At 43.2% G+C, this 24,005-nt stretch overlaps 1 protein-coding gene across 6 annotated transcripts in view; it reads right to left on the bottom strand.

Annotated features, from left to right (window-relative positions):
- Positions 1-1,724: 1,724 nt before the first annotated feature.
- The window catches only part of RAB23 (RAB23, member RAS oncogene family), a 32,748-nt gene continuing 10,467 nt past the window's right edge, over positions 1,725-24,005 (bottom strand). For all 6 annotated transcript variants that reach the window (XM_040428605.1, XM_040428603.1, XM_040428606.1 and 3 more), the window contains 6 exons: positions 17,063-17,257; positions 13,451-13,536; positions 10,243-10,399; positions 8,669-8,751; positions 8,475-8,567; positions 1,725-4,373 (listed from right to left, as the gene is read on the bottom strand). In XM_040428605.1, coding sequence (XP_040284539.1) covers positions 4,234-4,373; positions 8,475-8,567; positions 8,669-8,751; positions 10,243-10,399; positions 13,451-13,536; positions 17,063-17,217 — 714 coding nt within the window. In that variant the 5' untranslated portion in view covers positions 17,218-17,257 and the 3' untranslated portion in view covers positions 1,725-4,233. The remainder of the gene's footprint in view (positions 4,374-8,474; positions 8,568-8,668; positions 8,752-10,242; positions 10,400-13,450; positions 13,537-17,062; positions 17,258-24,005) is intronic.

Genomic DNA, 24,005 nt, shown 5'->3' with positions numbered 1-24,005 from the left:
GTCCCCACCTATCCTTTGGTTGAACTTGATGGACGTTTGTCTTTTTTCAACCGTATTAACTATGTAACCTCCTGTCACAGTGAAAAGACCATTGCCACTAGGAAGAGCATTGGGGATGGCCAAAGATGGTTTTAAGATTGGGTTCAAGAGGTGCCTCAGGCAGCCAGAATTTTATAATGTAAAAGTAAATATATTCTGTTCTTCCATGGGATAAATAAAACAAAGGACATAAATTGGTTGCTATAGGCCATAAGGTGATCATTAAGCAATGCGCCGCACAGACCTGTCACTTACCAGTAGGAGGAGCTCCCGGCCGGACACAGACAGCGCAGCAGCCAGCAGGTGAGTATGATGCTTCTAATATTGTAATATTGCTAAGTAACCATGGCAACCAGGCCTGCAGTAGCGTCCTGGTTACCGATCGGAGCCCCAGAGCGATTAAACTGGGACTCCGATCGGAATCTCCGCTGCCACCAATGATCGGGCAGGGGGAAGGGGGGGGAGGCCGCACACTGGCCACCAATGAAATTACAATAGAGGGGGGGAGGGGGGCCGACGGAGGCCGCACACTGGCCACCAATGAAATTACAATAGAGAGGGGGAGGGGGGCCGACGGAGGCCGCACACTGGCCACCAATGATATTCAAGCTGGGGAGGGAGGGGGGTCTGCCCCCTGCTGCCTGGCAGCCCCTGATCTCTTACAGGAGGCTATGATCAGCACAATTAACCCCTTCAGGTGCGGCACCTGAAGGGTTAATTGTGCTGATCACAGCCCCTTGTAAAAGATCGGGTGCTGCCAGGCAGCAGGGGGCAGTCATGTACACAGTTCGTCGTATATTCTAACTAGAAGCGTCCCCATCACTATGGGAACGCCTCTGTGTTAGAATATACTGTCGGATCTGAGTTTCACGATGTAACTCAAATCCGATGGTATATTCTAACAGAGGCGTTCCCATGGTGATGGGGACGCTTCAAGTTAAAATATACCATCGGATTGGAGAAAACTCTGATCCTATGGTATATTAACTCCTGACTTTACATATAAAGTCAATGGGGGACGGATCCGTTTGAAATTGCACCATATTGTGTCAACGTCAAACGGATCTGTCCCCATTGACTTGCATTGTAATTCAGGACGGATCCGTTTGGCTCCGCACGGCCAGGCGGACACCAAAATGACTTTTTTTTCCATGTCCGTGGATCCTCCAAAAATCAAGGAAGACCCACGGACGAAAAAACGGTCACGGATCACGGATCAACGGAACCCCGTTTTGCGGACCGTGAAAAAATACGGTCGTGTGCATGAGGCCTTACACATATATATGTCATGAAGTAAAAGCGAATCTCCACACAAATCCAATCTGTTAAAGTGGTTTATTTACACAAGATAATAAAGAAATATTCCAGAATACAGATAAGTAAATATGAATTCCAATCCAAACCATCCCAGTAGATTACCACAATCCAAACAGAAATCCTGTAAATGTACTTTGTATAGCAGTGACCTTGTATCCTTTACTGCACCTACTAACTCCTACAACGTACACACATTCTGTACCCACATGGTTTGGAAATGTTGTCTTTAAAGTGCACCTGAGTTGAGGTTTGTCTAAGCGTTAACCACTGTCAAGTGTTAGTTATATTCTACTTACAAATGCCACGGTAAAATATAAAATATCTAAGTAATCATACACAACCTCCAACTTCTATTCGGTGATATGGAGCAGTGGCTGTATTGTAAAGGCTAGGATGTGTGTACTTTGGTATAAATATACTGCACACAGTTGTTCAACATACATAATATTTATTCTGGGTTCTTTTATAAACCTTCCACTTTTTAACATGGAGAACTTCTGAGCGTTATTAGTAAAAGGACACTACACCTAGAAAAGTTAAAAGGAGATAAATATGCCCATAGTGTTTGTCAGTCTGCAGGATTTTCTCCAGTTCCTGAAACAAATAGGGGGGAGATTTATCAAACTGGTGTAAAGTAGAACTGGCTTAGCTGCCCATAGCAACCAATCAAATTTCACTTTTCATTTTCCAAAGGAGCTGTGAAAAATAAAAGGTGGTATTGGACTGGTTGCTATGGACAACTAAGCCAGTTCTACTTTACACCAGTTTGATAAATCTCCCCCATAGTGTTATCGAAATCTAGTAGAGAACCAAGGATTAGGTTCACTCTGACTTCTTATATTTTTATCTGGAATTATCAAGGGGCGGTGCTAAGTGTGTCTAGAATCCTAATGCAGACTGAACAGTGGAGGAGGGCTACTGCCGCAGCCAGTTGCCTCACAGCCAGAGATAAGTCTGGAATCTGACTGCTCTATTGCTGCAAATCCCACAGAAGTGAATGGTTATAGATATACACCATTGCTTTATTCACACAGGTTATCTGTGGACTCTTGTTCTCCTAATCAGTAGGGGTCCCAGCAGTTGGACCCCCAGAGGCCACATATTTCTCACCAATCTTGTAGATAAATAATAAATGATTTGATAACCCCTTTAATTAATGGAATTTTAAAAAAGTTGAGTGACTGCCTATCAGGATCGGCCATCACTCATTGATCAGTGGGTGTCCAACACCTCGCCGATCGGCCGTTCAGCAGCTCCAGATGGGAAGCAGACAGTTCAGTCTACTTTGTAGTGGATGGAGCTTGTCTGTACAGTGCTGATCCCACTGATCCCAATGAGAGCTGCGCTGCAGTGACAAGCTCAGTCCACTACAACGTTAAAGGGGCTACCAGCTGCTGGCGCTATTGCTGAACAGCTGAGGCCTGCAGCATGACGTGGCAATCGAAGGCTACAATTTAAATGCTGGGAGTTATAGTTTTATATCTGGTTGAGATATCCGTGGTAAACCACAGAAACAGATAGATCAAAATGAAATACTGAAGATTACTGCACATGAATGCTTTGAAAGTATATGTCCTGCTTGTTTGACTACCTATACATTATTCTAATTAATCAGACGCAGCCCCAGACAAACAAATAAGAAACCGAACACTACACGTCGTCACACAAAGGCATTGATTGCAATGGAAGGATTTTTATAGAAATAAGCAATAAAAGGCAAGTGAAAAGAGTAAAATCCAACCAAGCTTCTGGAATCTCCAACAGCAATATCCAGCTATAAAGCTCCCCTAATCAAGCAGGAAATCTATTAGGCATTCCAATAGTCTGCCTCCTTATTGGAAAAGTTTTAGCACAATCGTCTGAAACTTGCTAGTCCAGTGAGGAAGACAAACTGGTGACAAAAAGACCGGTCTGGGTAGCTTGTCTTCCCTTTTATATTCTTCACTGCACATCTGTCCATTTATCTGGAATGTTTGTTAATCTAAATCATGATAAGGTAGGATTTAATATTTTTTTAAGGTATAATATAAGGTGAAGACAATTGTGAAAAGAAAAATAAGACATATCCCGGAATGAATGAAGGCCTCATTCTCCAGACTCCAATCCTCCCTGTATCCTAAGGTGTAGAAAATAACACATTTGTAAAATCTAGATAGAAGGTCCAAAATGGAAAGGCTTTCAAAAATGTTTCCTATTAACAGGCCTCTCAATAGACAGCAGGAGGCCTATGTATGTGGCAGAAGGCCATATGAAACTGGGCGTCCTACAGTGTGCTGGATGGCTAGAGCCGTTGAGATGAACTTTAAAAAAATACATTTTCAAGCACTTAATAGCGACAAAGCAGTTTGGCACAATGCACGTCAACCTGTGAGGTCCCAAAACATAGATATGACTGAACATCTTTAAAACACATTAGTATTTCTATGTAAACTGAATAGAGGATCCTTTTTTTCATACATGTCATTTCACGGGGATATAAACGTCCTGTATATGCACCTTCTAACAGACATCAGGCAATGATTGGTGAGCTAGATGAATATTGCACAAGTACCATGTAGTGTGTGACTTGGTATCCAACAGATGCTGCAAAAAAGCATCCATACAATTAGTTAGGTTAAATATATAATCTCCAATAAATACTACAAATGTGGAGGTTTCATAGAACTGTATGTGGGCAGCATTTGTTCAGTTGGTACACCATAACATGCAATTTCCCTGGCCAACACTAGGTGGCCTAACCCACACTGCGCTCCTCTTGATGGTATCAAATTCAGGTAGAAGTGACAGTTGTCTCTGGAATTGGCTGTATTCCTCTGGTCAATTGCACTGTAGTCCCAGACTTGAAGTTCTCCTTTTTCGGATCTGTACCATACAGTCTTAGAGTAACATGCAACTGCTAAAAGGACTTTTGCTTTTCTTGGTCCTCTGTTTATTGGGCCTTAGGTTGATAACTTCTCCCCCATTGATAGCACTGGATTTCTGACCAGAGTGACTACCGCCTGCAGTGTTAAATACCCCTGAAATGATAAAAACATGAAAACATTGCAACTTCCATCCTGAAATATAGCTGTAAGTATGCAAATGACCATTTCCGCTTTACAGAACATGCTGTCAGTTATACCATTTTTATACTTTTTTTTTTTTTTTTATACTTAACCTACCTGTATATTGCAAATATATCAGGCACTATATTAACAGTTTGTAAGGTTAAAACAATGAAATACTTCCATCCAGTTTGGCCTATTATCCTGCAAAGCTGACCAAGGAGGACAAAAACAAAAACAAGAGGTAGAAACCGATTTTCCTCACTTTATAGATATTATAGATATAAATTACTATTAGATATAGAAGAATATGCTACAGAAATGATAATTTTCCATGGTTTGGGGTTAGCACGAAGGGACTCCCAATCCCTATGAACAAGTTAAGAAAACATTAAATCACTTAAAGGGGTTGTGCCTTAAGGCTCCCATACACATTAATGCAACGTTGGCCGAACCCGCCGAGTCCAATGTGTGTGGGAAGCTCCCGACTGCCCCCGACAGATTGCGTAGGGCAGGCATGCTCAACCTGCTGCCCTCCAGCTGTTGCAAAACTACAGCTCCCAGCATGCCCGAACAGCCTACAGCAGGGCATTGTGGGAGTTGTAGTTTTACAACAGCTGGAGGGCCGCAGGTTGAGCGTGCCTGGTGTAGGGGAAGAGAAGGACTGGGCGAAGTGAAGATTTCTGCCTGATGCTTTTGTTCTCCTGGGACGTAAGCCTCCAGCATTAGTGTCTGGCAGCGGCTTTCTTCTCTCTCCCCATTAAATACACATACACGTTTTGCTGAACCAAACAGGTATTTGCCGGTAGAGATACCGATCGTTCAGCCGACAATTACTGAATGTGTATGGCCACCTTTACACCACTCCTACATGTATATTTCAGCTAGGAACCCCTTATGGATGATTTGTCTTGTCTATGCATGACAAAGACTGCGGATAGAAGACGTTCACTGCTGGAATACCCCTTGAACTTTTTTTTTTAATGTCAAATAATAAAATACACCTCACAATCGGCTATGATAAAGATCCTCACACAGGCCTCCTATGTATATACCATGATAAGATAGACCAGGGCAGTAACAGATGTTAGAATACAGGTAAATGGCGTTGTGCAGGGGGTTTATATTGATGACTGATCCTCAAGATAGGTCATCGATATCCGACTGGTGGAGGTCTGACTCCAGGCGGCACCCCCCGCTAATCAACTGTTGATGAAGAGTGCAAGCGCTTCCTCTTTAAGACTACCCTGCGCGTTGTCTTGTTTGCAGCGGCGGCACAGTGTAATTACAAGTGTTGATCCCATATATTTCAAAGTGACCAGCACCGGACTTACACTGTACTGCCACTGCAAACGAGACGGCGCACATTGTAATCTTGAAGAGAATGAATATAAATTTGTTGCTGCTGCTGACCATGCCCACTCCTCTTTTCTGAAAAGTGCCGAGGTTGCATAAAAACGCCGCTTGCAGCAATATTTTGTTGTAATGGCATCTAAAAAGTAGCAAACACAAGGTTTGTGACTTTTGTTTTACACAAGAAATCAGGTACAGGGAGATGAGAAATTTCCTCCGTTGTCTTATCTTTTCGAAATGTAAGGAGATTTCTAGCCATTAGAAGTACTGATCATAGATCCGAAGCCGATTCGTTCTAACACTTTGTTTGAGGCAAAATTGGTTTCACCCGAAGTCGTGTGAGGTCTCTGTGCAGCATTAAAATAAAGTGTTAGAACGAATTGACTTCAGATCTGTGATCCAAAGCTCGATTCACTCAACACTAATTAGACGTGATGACATATTGCTAGGATATGATCTGTGGGAGTTCAACTCCTGGGTCCTCCAAAAGGTGTTCCTGTCCTCCTACTGTACAGGAAAATGCAACACAGTTCCATTTATTTGAATGAAGTGGTGTTGCAGTTTCTTGTACAGTGGGAAGCAATGGTTGCTGCTGTGTTGGAAAAAGCTAAAAGAGACCTCAGGATCAGTTGGCTCCCAGAGTCTGATCCCCAGCAATCACAATGGTATGGCATATACTAGCACAGAGCCCTCTATTAGGCCAAGAGCTCTACTTCTAGAGAACTTCTAATGAATTTATTAATGACATGCTGCTCTTTCCATGCAATGAAATCTGCAGACACTGGGGTCAACCTCTTTATACCCCTTACCAACTCTTGCCCAGTAGCAGAGGGTCTAATGACCTCAGGTTTAGGTTTCCAGAATTTTTGCACATGAATGGCATGGCTTCCATTTTCCATGAACCCATGAAATATATACTGTATTTTTCACCCTAAAAGATGCTCTTTTTTCCTCCGCAAAGCGGGGGGAAATGTTAGTGCGTCTTATGGGGCAAATACTAATGAATGCTTCCATTATGGAAGTGCTCATTAGTACCGTAGGACTGTGGAGTGGTGAATGACGCGCTCCTTGTGTTGGCTCTTTAGTCGCTGCTTACTGTTCTTCTGCCGCGACCTGTGCACTGCCTGAGGACGTCGAGACGCTCTGTGACCTCATGCTGTACAACATTGGGTCACAGGGCAGCGCAGCAGGAAGAGCACTGGATCTCAGGAGCAGCGGCATCCAAAACAGGAATGGAGAGTTGATTTTTCTGACCTAAGATCTGATTGGGGGTCTGAGCCGAGGTCTAATGAAAAATAATTTTTTTTTATCATCCTCCTCTAAAACCTAAGTGCGAAATATAGGGCAAACAATACGGTATAAAAGAACAGTTTTTATCCTCCTGGTAAGATATCCCATTGACTTGTAATGGGTGTGCCAGATTCTTTGTTAAATGAGCACACTCGAGTAGCTAAAAAACGGACACTTTTCTGGCAGCCAAAAGTAACAGAAGGGAATGATAGTGAGCATTAGGTTTCCTGTTTTATAGGGAAAAAAAACCACCTTGAATCTGGTTACACAGTGCAAGACTTCGCATGGAACATATTAAACATAGGGGTCCTACCAAATGTAAAACCGTCCCAGCAGAGTACACACTGTTAACTTACTGGGCAATAGTCAGAAATCTGAATTACACTACCTTAATTTACAGTAATTCTATAATTTATATCTTTAGGCTCACTGCATTTTAATCATACAAATACTCTCAGAGGGCGACATAAGGTAGTGATAGACAAGCTGATTTCAAGAGTCTGCTGCCAGTGAGGGTCTAATCATATTCACCACACTCAGGCCCCACCCGCCATCCAGTTGCCCATTGACCTAATTCTCCCTACTACTGTGTGTACTGAGAAATCAGTCAATCATCAACTGTCAGGCAAGGAGGGCATGTATATCATCAATACATCAAACTTCTTCCTGGCATCACTGCGCATTCACTGAAAAGATTAACACAAGTTATCACAATCTGCTGAATTTAACACATAAGGAACAGACCGCTGTGTCTGTCACTATATGCTGCCCTTGGAAACAGTATCACAATGGACCTGACAGGTTTAAAGGGAATGTGCCACCAAAACATGACATTGTATAAATCACATTGTTATGTTAACATATCTTCAAAGAATTTTTGTCAAGTTTTTTTTTTTTCCATGTCACCATCTATATTTTACAAAAATGTATACAATTCTGCAATTTTGGCACTATAACTAATAATAGGTCACGATTTCCTGTTCTGTACAGGTAACATTTTAGTAGCTATTATCACAACAGGCAGAATTACAATGACAAGTAACACCTCTATACAGATCACACAGAATCCACCATATCACAAATTGTCAGCTCCTCCCTGACCTCTGCACAGGTCACAGAGCATGTCTAGAAAAATCCCCTATAGAATTCAATAGGGTCCCCTCCTGTCCACTATGTCTATGACCCATGTAGCTGCTTTCAAAAGACAGGGAGTCTTAATATATTTTAGGCCTAATGGCCAAAGTGAAAATGGCAGGATTATATAAAAAAAAAAAATTAAATATAGATTATGACAAGGAAAATTTATATATATAAAAAAAATAACAACAAAAATTATTTATAAATATGTTCAACAAAAAAAGGGATTTAAACAATAGGTCTTTTTCTGATGACACATTCCCTTTAAGAATCATGATTCAGGAAGGTACTCACCAATTTTGTTGCTGCTAGTATGCAAAATTTCGGTGTCTTCAGCGTTCTGCTGTTTTAGCCTTTGTAAATACTTGTCAGCCAAATATTTAAAAACTGAAATAGAATATTTGGTTTAATAAGGAATCAATGGAATTATAATGGACACAATACATGGTGTGAAATCCACGGACATTTTACAATGGACGACAACTTACCTTCAGTAACATTCAGATCTTCCTTGACAGACGTTCTGTAAAATCGCAGTTTTAACCTTTTTGCCAGGGCCTCGGCTTCTTCACTAGAGTCAACAGAGAAATGGAATTGATCAGAATTCACACCATGAAGTCCATGCTTAATGGATGCAGCACATTTATCATTATGTAAACCTATGAATAATATTCTCATAATGAGACCTTATGTGAAATTACTAAGAAAATATCTAAAAATAGGCAAAGCAAAAATATTCAAGGGGATATCTGTGCTTTTAATTTGAGGACCTCTCCTCAGAATAGGTCATCAATATCAGATTAGCGGGGGTCCGACACTACTGCCGATCAGCTGGATGATGGGAAAGCTCCCTTCTCTCTGTCTGCTGCTAGGTCTATGGCGAGCAGGAAGAGAGAAGAGAGACGGCATGTGCGCACGCCGTCTCCTCATACAGCTGATCGGCAGGGGTGTCGGACTCCCACCTGAGGGTAGGTCATCAATATTTAAAGCTGGGAGGACCCCTTTAACCACAAACTGGGGAGAAAGCATTATGCATGTACAATTTCCAGTACCGCCTGCTGGCACAGGTTACACTAGAAACAACCAAAGGACACGTGTAATAAAAAATACTTTTATATGGGTGTAATAAAAATGAATGTTAAATAGCCAGGCACTGCATAAGGCTGTGTCACTTTAAGGGCCGCGTCTCTGTGGCTCAGACTATGAGGGCTTTAGTCTGGCAACTAAATGGTAAATATGTACTAAATAGTAAAAGACTGGATAAAACTGCCACTAAAAAAGATTTAGGGACACTAGTGGGCAGTAAACCTAAAGGGAATCTATCACCAGCTACCTCCCTATCAAACTGTGGTTCTCCTGATTACAACGCTGTTTCTCTTCTGCCGATCTGAGGCTGCATTCCCGATTTATGATACTTTTCCTTAATATTAGGCCTTTGGTGCAATAAAGGCGTCATCATTGCTCTTGCTGCACCCAGTCTCCACTAATTTCTGTGGCCAGCCCCTCCGTGAGGGAGAGGCTGACCATAGAAAGGAGTGGAGCTTGTGTGCAATGACACCATCATTGCACCAAATACCTAATTTGCACATTCGGAAGAAGTACGACGCCTCAGATCAATAAAATAAAAACAGTGTTCAATGAGATGTATCACAGCTATGTGATTAGATAGGGAGGTCACTGGTGACAGATTCCCTTTAACTTTAGCAACCAGTGCCAGAAAGCTGCTGCCAAGGCAAATAAAATCATGGGATTCATAAACACTCAGGGATGTTTTCAGGCCTCAGAGAAACCATTTAAAAACAGCCAGCCAGCTTTCTTGGGGGATCGGGGCAGCGCAGGACCGCAGACTGGTGGGTGAGTCTTTTATGTTAAGGGGCACAAGTTAGGACCCCAGGGGTTGTCGGCTCCAAGGCAGGACAGCCAGCCTTAAATACTAGCGGCTCATTATATTCACATTTCTTCTCTGAACACAAACAATGATGTAGAACTTAGGGTTTGGATGAAGGTGACCACAACTTGAATGGGGCTAATGGACACGAGTGGCACTGTTGTAGTGACTTACTTCTTAATAACTGTGTCATCCAGCAGGTCAATTTTATTTTGAACAAGAACAGTAGGAATATCTCCAACTTCAGCCATCACCTTCTCTCTCCAGCTGGGCACCGCTTCAAATGAATCCCTATCCGTTGTAGAAAATACCAGCACACAGGCTTGGGCACCTTGCAAAGAAAGTATTTCACCATTATTTGTGAATCATTGGGGGAGATTTATTAAAACTGGTGCAAAGGAAAACTGGCTTAGTTCCCCGAAGAAGCCACTCAGATCCCACCTTTCTTTGGAAATGATAGGATCAATCTGATTGGATGTTATGGGCAACTAAGTCAGTTTTCCTTTGCATTAGTGATCAATCTCCCTCTATAATGTGTAGACATCACATGTCCATAGAATGACCAACAGCCACATATCAGCTCCCGTAGCCATACTTCTGCAGATGCCGAGTTCTCGGGGCTCTTCCCCATCTTCTTTCCTCTAGGTCATTCTCACAGCCACATAGATTAGTGTCTTGAGTTACTACATCCACTCAACTGACTTATAACATCTGTCGGGGCAGTATTTTTACAGGGGACGGAGCTGTGTCTAGAACTGTGGGGCCGGTTACTGATACACAACATCAGAAGGTGGTCACTAGCCTTCTCCTAAGCAGACAACATGGAGAACATGGCTTCTTTAATTACCAGGATACATCTGTACCCATCTTATTGGTATTGTCTACTATGTAACATTAGGTCGTTTCAATAGTGTCTTTTATGACCAGGTTTATCAGCTAAACCAGAGACACATCTGTGGACAAAGGTCTCAGAGTTCTTGCTCCAAGTCAGTAAAGGAGCTCTGTGAGGGAGGGGTTACTGGTTCTCCTTACTTACAAGGTACCTATAGGAGGCACGCTGTGATGGCTAACCTCCGGCACTCCAGCTGTGGTGAAACTACGGCTCCCAGCATGCTCTGTGGAGTTCTGACAACAGCGAAGCAAGTGAGCATCTTGGGAGTTGTAGTTTTACCACAGCTGGAGTGCCGGAGGTTAGCCACCACAGCTAGAGAGACAGTTTTTTTCCCGTTGGAAGAGAGCTAATTTGGATACTCTTTCCCCATGAAGTACTGCCTGTAAGATTCCCTACAGCAGCTGGATTTCAAGGATAACCAATATCGGTCAAATACAGTGTCTTAATTTAGAAATTCACCAAAAATGCCTTCATTATATATATTCTACAACATCAAATAGGAACGGATAGCACTTTCCCCCTGACTTTTCTTAAAAACATGGTAGGCACAGAAGTATGACATCCTCTCTCTTCCGGTAAGGCTAGGGCTACACAGATTTTTTTATAATGATAGTCAATGGTGTTGCACTGGGACTTGCAGCATGCTGTGATTGGATTATTGTTGCCGTGTAGCCCTAGCCTAAATGATGTGGGCTCAGAAAGCACTGCCTCACTGCCTTTTGTTAAAAATGAATTAGAGATAGATAGTAATGCTTCCCTGTCTCTCCCTGTAGTAGGGTATCATTTTATAGCCCTTTAACTACAAAACACTGGGACTTTATGACAAAGACATAAAAAAAAAAGGTATAAAAATACAGAAAATATTTTGTATACTAAAGCACATAAAACGTCATATTCCCTTGATGCCTACTTACAAAATAATTGTCTATTCTTATTATTATACCTGTGACCAGGGAAGATTATCCTGGCCTCATACAACATGCTATGAAATCCCATAGGACAACATCTCTGAGAAGAACTGCTGATGATATTTAGGGCCAGGAGATTTTGTAAAAAAAAAAAAAAAAAAAAAGATTTTCAGTTGAAGGACAATTGATTTTCTTTTATATTTTTTTCTGTCGAAAACTTTTATTTTTCAGTTGAATTGGAGTTTTTAGTGACACCATTTTGCAGTACATATAACTTATTGATTAAATTTCATTCTTTTTTTGGCGTGCGGTAATGGAAAAAAAAAAAGAAGCTATTCCACTGTAGTTTTTTGGACTAAATTTACAACGTTCACCGCCTGGCATAACTAGCACATTACTTATATTGTATTGGGTCAGTACGATAATGGCTGTACCAAATGTGTAGTTTTCTTTGTTTTTCACTACTTTTGCACAATAATAGCACGTTTCATACAAAAACAGTCGTATTCATTTTTCCACTCATATGGGCTTGTTTTTTGCGGGACGACATGTGGTTGCAGTGGTACCATTTTGCCATACATGGGACTGCTTTTTTTTTTTTTTTTTTTATATATAAGGTTCCATTTTCTTTTGTGTTTTTCGTTACCATAGATGGGAAACATTGTTTTTATAATGCAGTGGTATACAAGGTATATCACTACACTCTAAAAACAAACACTATAAGAGTGACAGGAGATATTAAGCTGTGTCTGCCATGGCAGTGATTGTGGGGGGCTGATGGTGATGAGGAGCCTCTGCCCAGATGCCCCCAGTCGCTACATGCTCTCTGAATAGAGGAAGGGGAAGAGACACATACTTTGGCAACCATTTTAATAGTAATACTACTTAGAGTACAGGCGCCTCTCACGATGTAACCGATAATCCTTGAAATAACGCTGTCAGAGCTAGAAAAAAAAAAGAAATGCCCAGGATCTTTTCCTAAGATGCACTTTTTGGGATAACCTGTTGTTGCCTCCAATGCCCTTTATTTTTATGCTCTAACTTTTCCATTATGTTGATGATTCATTGCTTGTGATAATTAGCAGATCCCTACTGAAATACCGCTAACCTCTCCTGTGATTTGTCTGCATCATTATAAACACGTCGCTGCACTAAGCTGGTCCCACAAGACTTACCGACACACATTTCATTTTCAAACTGTAGAACATTTCTCTTACATTAGGGCCTGATTTTAGATTTCACATCTCACCCTCAAATCTGGGGTCTTAAATGACAATTCTGCCTGTCCGTGCTAACATCTCTACTACCTGTACATTCTCACTCCCAGGCGACAACACAGAGCTAGAAAGAGGATAAGTTGTCGCAATGGGACTTCCCCTTTAAGGACGCAAAATCGCAAGCAATTTCTTATTTTAGGATCAAATGGTCAAAAGGAATCAGAAATTGAGAAGTATGGATTCTACTTCTCCTCCCTACCGGATCCACTTCAGGCTTTGGCTAAAAAAAAAACTGTTTGTGAAACCAACCCAACAGTGTTCATGGCTAATTTCCGTTAATATCAAAATCATTTGTTCATACCAACCCCTGTAATAGGCTTTAGTTATTGCATCAAACTCCTCTTGACCAGCGGTGTCCCATAACATGAGCCGAACATCTTCATCATTTATCCTAAAAGAGAAGACACAACCACAGTGTATGAAAGAATTAGTCATAGAACTTCCAGGCGTCATTCACAAAGGGCGTTCAAAGCTCACTTCACCCGCTAATCTCATAGGTTTTTGTATTTATTTGGCTTCACCTGAACATTGCTTGGGTCATTAGGTTTGATTAAGCAGTCATCCTCCAGAAGGAGGGGGTGTAATGAGTGTAAACTGACAAGTCATTTTCAGATGAGCTCTCCGGGGCCAGGCCACAGAATGACAGAGCAGATCATTGGCTTCTTAAAACACTGTGGTGGTAATGCTGGCACAACACAGTGGTGGTAAACGTGGCTGAAGCCCTGGGGTGTGCTGATGGCCAGGGAAGGGAGAACATGAAGCATTAAGATCTGCAAACAAATAATGGTCAAGCATTAGACTGGGCATCCTCTGGAAGAAATCAAACGGCCATTACTTTCAGGGCATTGCCGCAGTCCAGCTCAGTTGATGGCACTGCGCACACTCGCCTGGTGGTTAGGAAGGGGTTACTATGGCTTCAATGTTCTTAATTTACCTGCACATGTCTCCCCCATCATATGCTACAAGTACTGAACTAAAAATGCCCCATTTGTGACAAGTTAGACTCCCTGTGGATCATTTACAGATGTGAAGGACATGTTCTGCCAGGTTTAGTGAGGCAGCAGTATAGGGCACTAAGCTGAAAATAGCAGAAAATAGCTATTAGCACATAGCAACCAGTCAAACATTTACTTTCACAAGTCTAACTTGTATCTCATCAATGACTAGGTGTTATTTTAAGCCCCACCTTAAAGGGGAAGTGTTACATAAAGAGGCCATTAAAGTATAAATGAAAAGGAGAAAACAGATTTTTTTAATGTGTTTAAAAGCTTGCTTCTCTGCCAGCAGAGCTTGAAATGACAGGCTTTATGCGTTTGGCTCCTCCGCTCTGCTATAACTAGAACCTGTACACTGGTGGTTTACTGCAATGATAAGAACATTGGGTGGATCCAATTAAATGAGCTTTCACCATCACAGATAACGAGGGTTACCAGACCGTGGAGAAAAAGATTTGCATTGCACATCCACATGCCATGCACTGATCTACTGCTTCTTCGTTCCACATATAAACTGTACATGAGGTACTTAGTATATGTTTTGAATCAAAATGCATAGGCCCACTCAGCACACCAAGGTGGCCTTTACTGAGCGGGTCCCTACTCTAAATTGGCACAGTACCAGATGGCAACCACCGCCGCTGCAATACACCACTCACATCATGGTGGCCTCTATTAAATGGGTCCCTACTCGAAATTGGCCCAGCATCAGATGTCAACCATGTCCACTGCAACATCAAAGAGGCCTCTATTGAGTGGGTCTCTACTCTAAACTGGGGCAGCGCCATGCAACATATTTTTTTTTTTAATATCACGATTAGGGTTGTTGCAATACCAAAATTTTGATTTGATTTCTATACCATAAAAAATTATTGCGATACTCGATACCACATGAAAAAAATAAAACACAAAAAAAAGCCGCGTGCATTCCGCATTTTATGGAACATTCGGCCCATAATCGAACAGTCAGATCCGATTTTTTGGGGGGGGACAAGGTGACAAAAAAATGTTGAATCGCGCAGTTTTTATTTTTTCTGTTACGACGTTCACCACATAGGAGATTTTTTACAAATATTTTAATAGTTCACACTTTTTTGGGCGTGGCGATCTGTAATATGTTTATTTATTTATTGTTTATATATTTTATATGTAAAATTAGGTAAGGGCGTGATTTAAACTTAAAGGGGTTGTCCGGGTTCAGCTCTGAAACCGGACATACCTCCATTTTCACCGAGGCAGCCCCCCACCAATGATTATAATACTGGGGGGGTTGGGGAAGGGCGCACTGCGCCACTAATGTTTTTAGTACTGGGGGAAGGGGTGGGCGCACTGCACCACCAATGGAGATAAGTAACCTTTTAATACAAATACAGGAGGCGGGTGCCGGAGGCAGAATCACATAGCTGGCACCCGACCTCTATGACAGGGCCCTGCGATCTGCGGCAGTTAACCCCTCGGGTGCGGCACCTGAGGGGTTAACTGCCGCGGATCGCAGCGCCCTGTCATAGAGGTCGGGTGTATTTGTATTAATGGTTTAGTTATCATCATTGGTGGCGCAGTGGCCATAGCCCCTCCCTTCCTCTGCCCCTCTCTTCCTTTTGGTGGCAGCAGCGCCTGTGCTGCTGAGGAGAACATGGAGCGCGCACGTCATGTTCTGCGATACCGGTACAAAAGTATTGATTGGGTATCGATAATTCGATACCCGCAACAACCCTAATCATGATATCATGTCGGTTAGCCACATCGCTAGGATTAGACTAATGGTCCTTTTACACGGTCTGACCATCTAGTCAACAACTGGGGATGAACATTTGTAGAAAAGCTTACTGCTAATAATTGGCTTGTGTAAAAAATCATTATTTCTGTGCAGCAGACTGTCCTGTACAGGTATACTCAGTTATCTGCAGTCCAGAAGCAATAAAACTGTATGGGGAGCAGCTATTGCTGTAGGGACTACTCATCCCAGCACTGAGGGGTTTTCCCACCTAGTTTAGCATGGCGTGTTGTGCCTGTGTCACAGTCGACTTTCTTCCAAATGAACTGCCAACTGTTATCAGTTGGGGTTATTTCCCTACACAGTCTGACATTACTCAGTTGCCAATTTATTCATAAACTTCTAGTGGAAAGAATATAGGAACGTCATAACACACAGGACAAGATGCTCCGGAATTATTATATCCTGGTGAATGACAGTAGTTACTAAAACAGACATGTCAGGAGAGGCGACAGGTCCTCTTTAATATAAGTATTTCAAGCATTTCAGACACTGATCAGACAGAGAAAATGGGAAGCACCAACATCCCGGTAAAGCCAGTGACTCATGGGTGTTGTGTAGCAGGATAAAGAACGTATGATACATTGTAGACATGCCCTGAAGATATGGCAGCTTAAACAAATGTATTCGCACAAAGAACACTGGAGCAGATTTACACTGCAGCAGCCTTCTCCGGCGGGTGAGCAACATGCTGGAACCGTGCTACTGCTAGTGTACCGTGCCACCAGAAGTCCGCTCCGGCCCCATTCACTATACAAACATGCCGAGAGGTGGCCGGAATAAAAACTACTACATGTCGTAGTTTTATTCTGGCCGCTTCTCAGGCCCGCCCCCATTATAGTGAATGGGGCCGGAGCGGACCTCCGACGGCACGTGTGCACTAGCGGCAGCACGGATCCGGCAGGCTGTCCACCCGCTGGAGCAGCCTACCGCTAATGTGAAAGTGGCCCAAGACAGTCTTAGAATTAGGCCCCATGCACACAACCGTATATGTTTTGCTGTCCACAAACTGTGGATCCGCAAAACACAGATACTGGCCGTGTGCACCCCGAAGCGGACAAGGGTATGTAAGGACCCAGAATTATAGCGGTCCGATGCATTTTATCCCACAAAAGAAACAAAGGCGTTAAAAAAAAAAAAATACATACTGAATTTGTCTTTCCAGGAAGTCCACGCCGATGGTTTTCTTATAATCCTTGGTAAATATTCCTTTGCAGTACCTCTGAATCATACTTGATTTACCAACGGCACCATTGCCAACCACCACCACCTTAATGGCCACCTCCATGTCCTCTTCCAACATCTTGCTTGCTTGCAGTTTAGCACTGTGTTCTGAATGAATCCTGGAGGCATATAAAGAAGAAGATGTAGAATCTAGAAGCTATCATAGCAAAAGAGACAAAATGAAAGCTATGTAAACATCATTTATATCTAGAAAATCTCTTTGTGGAGCGCTGCTGCCCCTTCACTTCAGTGGCTGACAGAAGATGCTCATCCATGAGACACGGTCTTCTACTGCAGCCTAGCACCGTTCACAGGGACGGAGCTGTATCAGGTACTTCATTAAAAGGAGGATTTAAAACCACTGGATAGACGGTAAATGGTAGATCGGTGAGTCCAACCTTCCACCAAATTGCTAAAAAGAGGGACTCAAGTCCTTCTAGCCACAAGACCGTGGGAAAGGGTCAGATACATTACACACTGATGACCTATCCTAAAGGATACAACATCAATCTGTTATCTCATAAAACCCCTTTAATGGCTCAATGGAATGCCTGGTCTGCATTATGGAGAATGGGAGGTAACGAAACAGCCAAATGAGAAAGGTCGGCCATTTTTATATATCCCCTTCACGATACTGCCAACCTTGTAAGTTTTAAACCTTTTCACTCCTGAAGAAGGGGGTTGTATACATATTCCCCCGAAACGCGCTGAGTACCGTTGTTATACCTAATAAAGGAATTTGATCAGAAGCTGAGGAATCTGCTGCCATCATTCCGGCTATCCTTGGAGCGAACTCATCTGGGGAGGTGGTGTCTGTAGGGGTCTTGAGCTTATCCTACAGACACCCTCCCCAGTGAAGTGAGTAACATCCAATATGATTTAATTTTTATATATGCTATTTTTATTTTTTAGCTCTTCTCCTATCTGCACACCCCATCTAGGGTTTCCCCTCTACATCAGGCATTTATCTTCCTTTTTGTCCATTTGCTGAATGAGAGTGACCTCTCTTTCTTTTTCACCCTTCCGGTGCCAATCAATACTACCTTGTACATACCACCTCTACCAGCATCACCATTATTGTCGTCTTTCTCTAAAGGGAGTGGCGCCTATCAGTGGACAAACCCAATATCCTTTTTTTGTTGGAGTGTACGGGAACTGTACGTTCATATAGCTCCCGTACTACTAGTAGCCTCACCCCTACACCTGGACCACTTGAGCGGCCTTCCCCCTATGCTTTCTTCCACCTACATCATCTGGAGTTCCTATATGTACCCCCTGGCGCCCTAATCTAGATCATATATTTTGGGTATCACCCAAAATATTTTGATTTAATCCTCTTTTTTGTCCATTTTCGTGTTCACCTATCAATGAGCCATAGATTTATTGGAAAACCCCTTTAATGTGGACAATGCAACCAGAAAGGTACATACTTTCACTTCTTATAGAGCTTTTAAAAAAAAAAAAAAAGGGTTGAAATAGGTCTGGTTGCCATGTTTTCGTTTCAATGCAGCTCATGATATTAAAGGGATTATCCCATACGTGATGTCCAAAAAAATTAAAATTAAACAGCATATAGTACATGACAATCTCTTTCCAGCAAAGCTAGAACCAGCCCTGTACCTCACATGGATCCAGAGATCTCCGCATTCATTGCTCTGCTAGATTTATATCAAGCTGACAGCTCAAGGGCGTGTCCTTTCTGTCTGAGCTATCCCTCACTATCACAACGCAGGGGCGTGTCCTTTCTGTCTGAGCTATCTCTCACTATCAACGCAGGGGCGTGTCCTTTCTGTCTGAGCTATCCCTCACTATCACAACTCAGGGGTGTGTCCTTTCTGTCTGAGCTATCCCCCACTATCACAACTCAGGGGTGTGTCCTTTCTGTCTGAGCTATCCCTCACTATCACAACTCAGGGGTGTGTCCTTTGTGTCTGAGCTAACCCTCACTATCACAACTCAGGGGTGTGTCCTTTCTGTCTGAGCTATCCCTCACTATCACAATGCAGGGGCATGCCCTTTCTGTCTGAGCTCTCTCTCACTATCAACGCAGGGGCGTGTCCTTTCTGTCTGAGCTATCCCTCACTATCACAATGCAGGGGCATGCCCTTTCTGTCTGAGCTCTCTCTCACTATCAACGCAGGGGCGTGTCCTTTCTGTCTGAGCTATCCCTCACTATCACAACTCAGGGGTGTGTCCTTTCTGTCTGAGCTATCCCTCACTATCACAATGCAGGGGCATGTCCTTTCTGTCTGAGCTATCCCTCACTATCACAACGCAGGGGCGTGTCCTTTCTGTCTGAGCTATCCCTCACTATCACAACTCAGGGGTGTGTCCTTTCTGTCTGAGCTATCCCTCACTATCACAACTCAGGGGTGTGTCCTTTCTGTCTGAGCTATCCCTCACTATCACAATGCAGGGGCATGCCCTTTCTGTCTGAGCTCTCTCTCACTATCAACGCAGGGGCGTGTCCTTTCTGTCTGAGCTATCCCTCACTATCACAATGCAGGGGCATGTCCTTTCTGTCTGAGCTATCCCTCACTATCACAACGCAGGGGCGTGTCCTTTCTGTCTGAGCTATCCCTCACTATCACAACTCAGGGGTGTGTCCTTTCTGTCTGAGCTATCCCTCACTATCACAACTCAGGGGTGTGTCCTTTCTGCTGAAGCTCTCTCCCTGTAACTGTCATAGCAGATAAGGTGGATAGAGAAATAGCTCAGTGGCTATATTAAATTTTCAATTAAAATCCAAGCCTAGCCTAAGGCCCCTTAGTGACCGCTGTAAAAAGGCGTGTGTGGGGTCACTAAGGGGCTAATGAGCGGTTAACACAGTGTTAAATGTGTCAGGAATTGGCTGCGACTCCAGCACTTGAAGTATTAGCATGGGGAAGTGTTCACATGATGCGTTTTCAGTGTTGAGTATGGCGATGAGGGTTAATGAATTAGATGGGATGAAGTTATGTAAGTCGGTACACCCCTGATGAAGCCGCGGGAGGCGAAAGCAGTCATGTGCCAATATTTGTACTTGTCGCTATTCTTCTATAAGTGGTGGGGAACCCGCTTGTTTTATTGCTATCTACCCAGTGTCCCAGCCCAGTGTGAACAGAAGAGTGGAGGGAACTGGCACAGGAGACCTGCGCTGAAGAGGGCGAAAGAAGCAGGCATTTACTAGAACGCCAAGCGGGAGAGCAACCCAGAGAACATACAGAGATTTGGGGCGGTGGAGTGGTGAGCCCTAAATAAATAAGGACGCTTGTGGGCAAATTTTTAATAGATTTTATTAAACTTTGGCGTTATTGGGGCACATTTATCAAGCTCGTCTGGTTTTCAGACTGGAATAGCAGATTCAGTCAGTATTTTGCAGGCTTTTTATTAACAGTCGCTCAGCAGTTGATGAATGAAGCGAGGCATCTTTGTATTAGGCCGCATTCATATCCCGGTTTAGCTACCTGATCTAGCGCAAATGCTGGCTGTCGGGCGGACAAAAAAAAAATGTTACATGCAACATCCTTTGTCCAGCATTTATGCCAGAAAACGGCCGTATATATAACCGCCAGACCTCACTGCAGTCAATGGGGATCCGGCGGCAAAGTAGAGGATCCGGCAAGGCCAGATCCTGCGAGATCCGTGCCGAATTTTGCAGAATGGAATGTCCGGCCCATAATCGACTGGTCCTATCCTTGTCCGTAATGGGGACAAGAATAGGACAAGTTCTATATTTTTGCAGATGCATCTGAACGGACATAGGGATGCGGACAGCGACAACCTGGACATCGGCCCACAGGGAAATTTCTTTGTAGGGTCTATGGCCAGTCCGCCGTGCATAAAAGTATATGTGACCAAAGAAATTCATAAATGGAAGAAAATATATTCATTCCATTCACAAGGAACATGAATGGTCAGTGTTATCTGACTCGTGTCTTATTGTGCTGTCATCCATAGGGCTTCTGCATCACACAGCATAGACTAAACATAGCAAGGTTTATAGGAAAAATGCCGTCCCCGCTCCATACATTCCTGTAGTATTAAACAGAGGCACAATAAAGAATGCAGACACTGAAAGAGAAGCCGCCAAAAGCATTCACACTGACTGCAACCAACAGGCCAGATATATTCATGAGGCGCAATGTTAGGCTGAGTTCACATCAGCGTTCAGCCTTTCCTATAACGGAGCAGGAGAGCGAAAGGACGGATTTGGCACATAACTGAGCCGAACGGAGCCTACGGACCCCTTAGACTATAATGGGGTCCGTTAGGTTTCCGCTCAGAAGATGATTTTGGAGCGGAGACAAAAGTTGTGCATGAAGGACTTTTGTCTCCACTTCAAAAATCTTCCTTTGAGCGGAAACCTAACGGACCCCATTATAGTCTATGGGGTCTGTAGGCTCCGTTCGGCTCAGTTATGTGCCAAATCCGTCCTTTCCGCTCTCCTGCTCCTATAACAGAGCAGGAGAATATAAGGGCTGAACCCTGATGTGAACGAAGCCTTAGATTGAAGGTGTTCTCTCATTTCAGTAAATGTCATTTATCATGTAGACAACATTAATACAAGGAACCTACTAATGTATTGTGATTGGCCATATTGCCTCCTACACTGGCTCGATTCCTTTTTCCATCACATTACACACTGCTCATATCCAGGGGTTATACTATAGGAAAAAGTGCTGGCCTATGCACACTCTCGCAGTGCCGGCCACCAGAGAGGCTAGCACCTTTTCCTAGTGTGCGTGCACGTCCACCGTTGATGGACTGCAGGGTGGTCGTAATCATGGATGCAGCATGTTGCACTGCCACACCATCATTACTTGCAATGTCGCTGTTTTGCCATACTCTTATGTTTTAGCAAGGGTGGCTGCAAAGTGAGTCTCTCGTTTTGCTAAACCAACGCATCTGTAGAGTGAATATAGGGGCCGTTCTTTCACGTGGGAAAGGAGTAATGCTCCATTTCCCCTGCGTTGGTGCTGAAGGGAAACCGAACACCTGCTGATGGGTTCCCTACAGATTACAGCTCATCATTGGGGGTCCCAGCAGTGTAACACCTTGGAATCATCCCTTTACCGACCAAGAACTATTACATTTAACCTTGATTCACCTTTTTTAAGGAGGTTATCCGGGAAAAGATATTTCTGACTTAGGGTCTATTCCCGCGTCCGCAGTGTTTAGCGCAATACACCGGGCCAGCACCCCTATAGAAATGCCTATTCTTGACCGCTATTGCATAATAGTAGAATAGGACATGTTCTATTTTTTTTCGGGAGCCGCAGACCGGAAATGCAGATGCGGACAGCATCGGCTGAAGGTGCCCTCCTGAATTCAATTGTAATACCGTCCTCAGGATGATGATACATCTTCATAGTGTGGGGCTGGCGGCAGTATTTTGTGCTGTACTGGGGTATTTGGGGCGGTATTTTGTTCTGCACTACAGTACTGCTGGCACTGCCTACTTGTGTTGCACGACCTTTTGTCAGTTTGGACCCAGCAACAACATGGGGCCACTTTTAAGATTTTTTTTCCAGGGCCACATTAAGCTCCCAGTCCTTTCCTGAGGATGTCATCATTATCTTTTTAAAGGGCTCGTTCACACGACCGTATGGCTTTTTCAATGTTTTGAGGGCCGTTTTAAAGGATCCATTTTTTGTTTCAGTAGTGTTTCTGATTCCGTTCCGTTTTTCAATATGCCATATACAGTATACAGTAAGTACATAGAAAAAATTGGGCTGGGCATAAAATTTTCAATAGATGGTTCTGCAAAAAACGGAACGGATACGGAAGACATACGGAGTACATTCCGTATGTGTTCCGGTTTTTTTGCGGACCCAATGACTTGAATAGAGCCACGGAAGGTGATTTGCGGGCAATAATAGGACATTCCCTTTTTTTTCGCTGAACCATTGAAATTAATGGTTCCGTACACGGAAATCAAAAAATGGCCCGTATACGGAACGCAAAAAAACGTTTGTGTGAACGAGCCCTAAGGATAACCCCTTTAAGATTATAAAAAGCTTTGTGACTTATTTCCTCATTCAGGAACATGAAAGCTGCATGTACATGAAGAGCGAAAGATCACGTTATATGGAAAGAAAAGGGCACACAAAATGTGATTTGCGCCAAAGACGTTGATTACAGTTGTGGCATAAGTTTTCAGGGTCCTAATAAAAATGGTGTGAATCCATTTTACCGCTCCAATGCTGTGTGAACAGAATAACTTAGGTAGTTATTGTAGGCAAACGGCCCTTTTCCATCACACTCCATCCAGGTGACCAGCAAAATGATGTAATACTGCGAGTCAGGGAGGCGCAGAAAGTGACCTGTCAACACCGCTTCTATCCAAACATGAAATATGAACGCGGGGATTCTGCTCCTGGATGGCTCACTTCCTAAGATCAGGTGTCCAGGCATAACACAGGGTAATCTTTAGTCTTCAGATCTTCATTCTGCCTTAGGGCTCATGCACGCACGACTGTTGGCTGTTTTGCGGTCCGCCAAACACGGATAACGGCCGTGTGCATTCCGCGGAACAGAACAGCTGGCCCCCAATAGAACAGTCCTATCCTTGTCCGTAATGCGGACAATAGGACGTGTTCTATTTATTTATTTTTTTCGGAAAGGCCATGTGGACATACGGAATGCACACCGACTCATTTCCGTTTTTTTGCGCCCCTATTGAAGTGAACGGTTCCACATACGGGCCGGAAAAAAATATGGAATGGACACAGAAAAAAAGAATTATAATTTGTGTGCATGAGCAAAAGATACACCACATGTAGAAAATGCATAAGAGAAATATAAAAAATCTAGACAGTTCTTCCCTAGTTAGATCATATCCTGTATCATACTGGAAGACTTATATTACATGTTCTCCCCTTCATC

The sequence above is a fragment of the Bufo bufo genome, chromosome 4, assembly GCF_905171765.1.
Source record: "Bufo bufo chromosome 4, aBufBuf1.1, whole genome shotgun sequence".
NCBI lineage: Eukaryota > Metazoa > Chordata > Amphibia > Anura > Bufonidae > Bufo > Bufo bufo.
This window is presented reverse-complemented; position numbering and strand designations above follow the sequence as displayed.